Source organism: Plasmodium cynomolgi, chromosome 6 (assembly GCF_000321355.1).
Source record: "Plasmodium cynomolgi strain B DNA, chromosome 6, whole genome shotgun sequence".
Lineage (NCBI taxonomy): Eukaryota > Apicomplexa > Aconoidasida > Haemosporida > Plasmodiidae > Plasmodium > Plasmodium cynomolgi.
The window spans coordinates 329,046-336,216 of record NC_020399.1 but is presented as its reverse complement, the minus strand read 5'-3'; the positions used below and the strand labels follow the sequence as shown (position 1 = coordinate 336,216).

Here is a 7,171-nt window from a genome sequence, read left to right as displayed (position 1 = left end):
TATATATATATATATATATATATATATATACACGCATTCGTACAGATGATGCATTCCCCATTTGTTGTACCATTTTCTGTAAAACAATTGTGACTATCAAACTGGTAGACCTCCTTATTTTGCGCTCGTTCCTATTTTGTGTGCTAAAAAGAAAAGCGTCCTGTTTTGAAAACGACAATACATGTGTGTTATGTCCTTTAAAAAAAAATGCACATTATAAAAACACGTTGTATGGGTAGTTTTAATTTTAGGGGATTCAGGGGTTAATTGTTGCGCAATTTCTGTTCCTTATTGTTTTGTTGTGTGTGTATGTATGATTATATTGTATGAATAAACATATAAAAGGTATTTTCCCCTCGTTTTGACTTTGTCATTTGTGTTCGTTTTATTTCCCCCTTTGCCAGAACCCCTTGCATTACAGTAATATATATGTGTGTATATCTTCTTTAGCAAGTTGTTAAAAAGTGCTGCCGCAGAGTTAATTTGACAAGAACATCCATTTTAATGTGCTATAATTTTAATTAGTAAAATGAGTTATAAATCCTCCAGATACAGCAGAACTTCTTCGTGCATATATGTGGGAAACTTACCAGGAAATGTCGTAGAGGATGAGGTCTACGATTTATTTGGCAAGGTATACACACATCTTACTCGAAATTGTGCCATCACTACTTTGTTATTATTTTATATTTTTTTAATAATTTTATGTACTTAAAGAACAACGCGTTTAATGAGCATATTCGTGGACATAGAAATTGTACCGCGTAAACTTCGCACATGCGCGATTGTCAACAGATTTTATTCCCCCTCTTTGTCTCCCCCTTTCAGTTTGGACGTATAAAATATATCGATGTAAAAAAACCCAGAGCTCCAGGCGTACCCTATTCGTTTGCGTTCGTTCATTATTTCGATTCAAGGTAAGAATGAGATAAAAGCGAAAATGCCAGAAATTCGTGGAAAACGCGCATATGTATATTATATATATGTGTAAATAGACATGTATACGCATGCACCTATGAACAGATATGTGTAAAAAGCGTGACATGTCTTATTGCACATATATCCTTGCAAACTTCATCCTAGTAAGTTGTAATGACGTTGAATGTTATTAGTTTTCGAGAACACTTGCCGGGGAATGACGCATCAACGATGGGTGGGAGGGTCTTCATTTCAGTGGACACATGGGCATGCATTAGTTTCACAATTTGCGCTACGTATATATACGTAATCATGTGTACTTTCCATTTTGGAGAATTGCGTTTGGGGGATCGCCCTTTCCTTGTTGACCGTTAAGAAACATTTAAGCCGTCCATGCGTACGCAAGTTGTGAATGATGAAAATAAAGAGCACCGTAAACTGTACACGGTTTTTACGTCTAGAATGAGTATCATTTAGTAATTAATAAAAATGTTATTATTTTACCATTATCATTATTTCGCACAAGTTATGTTTAAGTAAAAAATGACATATTGCATTTTGAATTTTACAAGAGTGTGAAATCGTTTTTGCTTAACCATATTTTTATGTGCCCCTATATATTTATGTACATAAATAGCACACAAAATTGTGCATTCCTATAGTAGAATGATAAAAGAGCGAAATGTTTTTTTGTAGATATTAATTGTGCGCATTACTGAATGGTTTTGCGAAAAACGATTATGCGTGGCCATCATTTTAATGTACACCCAACGTTTCTTACTCATTTATATGTTTCAAAATTAAAATTTCCCTTATCTTCCCCGTTTTTTTCCCCTATTAGAGATGCAGAATACGCCATAGATAGAAGAGATGGTTATAAGTATGATGGCGTTCGTTTGCGTGTTGAATATTCAGGAGAAAACAAAAGGTATAAATTGATTCTTTTGTTTTAAGATCATATTTCAAAGAATGTATGTTAATAAAACGTATGGCGCATTATATTTTGTTGCTTATTCTTATTCCTTTTTACAGCTATGGAAAGTATAGAAAAAAAGAAGAGGGAAATGGCCCCCCTGTAAGAACGGAACATCGAATTATTATAAGTAATTTGCCAGAGAGTTGCAAATGGCAGCATTTAAAAGATGCCATGAGACAGTGTGGTGATGTAGGATATGCTAACATTGAGCGTGGAAAAGGTGTAGTGGAGTTTATTAACCGTGACGATATGCTATATGCAATTGAAAAATTTGATGGCTCAGAATTTAAAGTTTATGACGATGTTACAAATATTAAAGTTAGAAGAGATAGAAGAGCTTCGTCATACATGAAAAGACATCGAGAGGATCAATACAGTCCCAGACATAAAAAGAGACGTAGATATAGTGACGAATCAGGATCAGCCTCAAGAAATAGATCTAGATCAAGAAAGCACAACAAATATAGTAGCAACTCACCCACAAAAAGAAATAATAAATACGACTCTGGAAGTGAAAGCGAAGGTGATAATAAAGACAAAAGCAAAGGAAAGACAGGCGGGTCCCAAGATAAAAGAAGTTACAGCTCAAATGACAAAAGGAGCAAAAGTGGATCGAATAATTCTTATAGAAGTGGTGATAGAAATTACAAAAAGAAAAAAAATAAGCATGACAATTTAAGTGATAGATCAAGTGAATATGGCGAAATGGGAAGTGGAAAAAATAATAGCCGTAACAAAAGTGGAAGTAGGAAAAGAAGCATAAGTGAAGATGATGGAAGCAAGAGTAGAAAAAGTTTGAGCGAAGGTGGTGGTGGAAGCAAAGATAGGAAGAGGAGTTTAAGTCTGAAAAGAGAAAATAGCTCGAGTAATGAAAAAAAAGGAAAAAGAAAAAGAAGCAATTCTTCTGAAAGATCGAATTATAGAAGCAATTCGGGGGAAATGAAAAAAGAAAAAGAAGATAAAAGCAATGATGAGAGAAGTGAATCTAGAAAGAGTTATAAATCTCCTAGCAGTAACTCAGCTAGAGAAAATAGCTCAGAAAAGGAAAAGAACGAGGAAAAAAAAAAAACAGTTGGCAAAAAAACAAAAAAAACAGCAAACACTGTTAAGAAAACGAAGAATGCAGTTGAAAAAGGTAAAAAGGCAAATAATGCTAAAACAAGCAAAAATGAGGATTATGAAAATGTGTCCAATGATGGAAATAAAAGTGATGGGGAGAAATGTGTAGACAAGGAAAATAATAAAGAAGAAAATTCTGGTACAAATAAAAATGAAGGAACTAAAAAATCAGCGGCGTCAGAGGCAAAGCCTAAAAGGGGGGGAGGAAGAAGAGGCAAAAAAAAAGCTCCCGCAGAAGAAAATGCAGCCAACACAGCAGATGAAAATGTAAATGGCAATGCCAGTAGCTAAATTGAAATTTAGTTTTTTTTTATTTTTGTGAATATGATAATCTTAAAACATAATCAGAATTCTTTTAAAAATTGAAAATGAAGAAATAAAAAAAAAGAAAAAATATATGTTGTAAAAATTCAGATTTTATTAAAAATTTTCCATTGTGTCAATTTCGTCAGAATTAACCCATTTAGGCTTCATTATCAGAATTATATTTGAAATGAAGAAAAATTTAGTAATATTGTAAATGTTTTGCTACTTTTATATGTTCTTGTAAATTTTTTTAATATAATTTTTTATAAGAATTTTTGTTTATTTTTAAAACAATTCTAGGAATTGTTGTATGAAGCTTAAAATTAACCTGTACATTTTTACAAATATATACATTAGACATCCATTCCCATTTCTTAAATATTTTAAAAAAGTTTATGGTAGAAATATGTCTTTTTTATTGGATGATATGTGTATGTGCTTGTTTTTTTATATGACAGCTTATAAAAAACATAGTGTATACGCAAAAAAAAAAATTATACACATATCTAAGTACATTGAAATTACAGATACCTAAGATGTTATTCTGTAATGAACCATGTACCTATTTGTTTCTTGTCAAACGTTTTCTTCATCCCCTTTTTTGCTAAAAATAAACCTTTACAACATAATTGTCCAATATAAAATTTTAAAAATAAAATGTTATTTTCGCTAGTAAAAAACATAGACACAATCATATTTTTATGTTTCTCCAATAACATATCAGTTGCAGATAATATAAAAGGTTTCTTCTGTTTACTGCAATAATTCTTTACAAGTTATTATAAATGCGAAATGAACAGAAAAAGGTTTGCGCACGCATTGTTGTTTAACATAGGAATTTATTTACAACATGCATAAGGTTTTTACATATTTCGATTGAATTTTATAATTTTTTTCTATATTACATGCAGCTCTCTTCTTAATATTGCTCATTTAGGCCCGTAAGGTTATGGGATTGAAATGTAGAACATACATTCCATAGGTTCTTTAAATGCGTGATTTTGTGAAATTTAACATGCGCTACCCCATTGTAAATATTGACAAACTGTTCTCAATTTATTTTTAACGTATACATTATGCGATGTGCCTTTTTAAATATAAATTCAAATATTTTCAAAAATTTAGATCAATACACATTCGTTCTTAAAGCAATTTACATTACAGACAGCTAACCATAACCGTTTGTTCTGCTACATACTCTGTTGCATTTTTGCTAGAAAACGGCTACATGAACGCTTATTTCGCATTCCATTCTTTGATGAACATACACAAATTTTTTAATAATACCTTTAAGTCTTTTCATTTAACAATCTTTAGCAATTTCAATGTCACATAGTTTGTTGGTTCATTCGATATCCCACTTCCTTAAAACCTTGGCTAACATGAACCGTTTTGTACGCTGTGAATAGAATAAAAGTATTTACCCTTTACTATTTTAAAGATATTGCAATAAACGCTATGTGTATTTTTTGTGCACTTGATACATTAAATGTGATACTCAAAGAAACATATGCACGGAATTTTATTTTGGTCCATTTGAGAGTCTTTTTTAAGAAAAAAATATAATAGACACCTTTTTCATTCCATAAATTGTATAATAGTGGCAGTTGTACCTAGGTATTTGAAATTTTGTCATGTTTCATTAAAACACTTTTACTACATTGTGACAATTTCATTTTTTAGCCAGTATACATTTAATGAGACCACAAAAACATTTGAATAAGGTTATAATATGTAGTACTATTTAAGATGTTTGTCATTCCTGAAAAACTTTTAAATTATAACTATGGCTAACTTTCTTATCATGTATAACATTTCAAGCTTAAGTTTCTTTTTAGATGATCATATGTATAAAATATAATAAAGTTTAGTAGTGTAAATTTCGATATGACGATGGTGTTAAAAATAAAATGTGCATTCTCTTACAAATATTGTCACTCCCTTTTGTAAAACATGGTTTTTATTATTTTTTGGATTGTCTCTGCTATATACTTCAACCTTTTGCACATTTAAATAATATACTATGGAATTACAATCTATTGGGATGATCTATCCTTTTCAATTATGTTAATTCCATTTGGCAATTAATTTTAATGCTTAAAAAGAAATATATTTTGGGGTTTGAACACTTTAGTAAGAACATACTAACATGTAGAATAATTATTTGGAATGTGAATTAATCGCATATTTTCCTGCAAATTTACATCTTACCTGGGTTTCTAGTACGCAACAAAAGGTGTTACAGCGTCACAAATATTGTGTAATTCCATTGTTTCATGCGTCGCATTATTGCAAAACATGTGTACAATTAAAAAATACCATTGTTATTTTACTTGATAAATATATGACAACATATAACATGAAGTGAAAGAAAAAAATTATGCGTTCATATGGAAAAGGACAATTACATTTTAGTAAATGTAAGTAAGCTTTATTATGTAAAAGCAGATAGAAATTTGTGCTATCCTGTATACGATACAAATGACGCAAAATATGCCATATAGTTTTAAAAATATTTAAGCAAAGAGGGAATTACAAAAAGTATAGCTGGTAATATATACGAATATGAGAATGAGTGTTTAAGCAAAATTGTAGACATACTAAATTCACTGCAATAAATTTTTGAATGGTGAAAGGTTTGTAAAATTTAAAAAAGCACAATTTCTATAAAACAAAAATTTTGAAATGTTATAAAAATGTATTAATCATTCTAAAAGCTACAGGGTTATGAAAGAGAAATAGCACAAATTCTTTACATAATGATTTTATAATTGCCTACATTGGGAACTTTGAGGAATATTGTTTAAAATTATAAAATATTATGCTTTTAAACTAACTAAAAAAGATAAACTGAACGAAACAACATTTTTCCAAACGACAATTCATATGGTGTTACGGGTTTTATATATTACCTTTTCAAACTTTTTAAAAACGAATCTTAATAAGTACTGTAGATTCGGGGTTTATACATATATCAATGTGTGCGTTTTTCTTTATCGTAAAAATCTAAAAAAATGGCTCATAGAAAATAATGAAAAGGGGTGTAATAAACATTAATAAAAGACATATCTGTAAGTGCTACATTCCTTGGAGGAAGTTGTTTAGTACTATTCATGTATATAAAAATTGACATATAGGAAAATAATCAGAACGATTTAAAAATACTTTATGTGTAAAACAGAATGATATAGAATAAAGGAGTCAAAAATAAAAGGGTTGGTTTCAGTTTAAAGGTAAATAGCTATACATAAGATCAAGTTTAAAAACATAAATATATTTTTAATAAAGGGTGTAACTCATTAGAATTAATTTTGTGTTTTTCTTATAAATAAGGAAGGCTCTAAACGTTTATGGACTTATAAAATCTCGGTATTTTTCGTGAAATATAAGGAAACAAAATTAATATATAATGTAAATAAAAAATAAATATATTAATATAATTAAAAATTATTAGAATTTAAAAGAATATTAATAAATCAAAAGCAAATTAAAATTTACACAAATAAATATAAATACATATATATTAAATATTTTACACATATTAAATATATAAAATTAATAAATTAAATTAGGTGCTTATTAATTTAATATATATATGAATATTTAAATAAATATAATATAATATATAAATAGTTTAATTATAAATAAATATAAAATAATTAATGTAACATAATTAAATAAATTAAATAATTAATATATTATAATTAAATATGTATTAAATAATTTATTTAATGAATTTAAATAAAATTAATTATAACGTAATAAAAAATATATTTAGTAAAATAATATTTATTTAAATTAATTTAATTATTAATATTATATAAATTATATTAAATTAAATATATTTTAATT

General features: G+C 28.4%; 1 protein-coding gene across 1 annotated transcript; it reads left to right on the top strand.

Moving 5' to 3' along the window:
• Positions 1-1,950: 1,950 nt before the first annotated feature.
• PCYB_061670 (pre-mRNA splicing factor) lies at positions 1,951-3,304 on the top strand (the record flags this gene model as incomplete). The annotated part of the gene is made up of 1 exon (XM_004221334.1): positions 1,951-3,304. A coding segment is annotated over one exon (1,353 nt), but the record flags the coding sequence as incomplete, so codon positions are not given.
• Between the last annotated feature and the right edge of the window lie 3,867 nt (positions 3,305-7,171).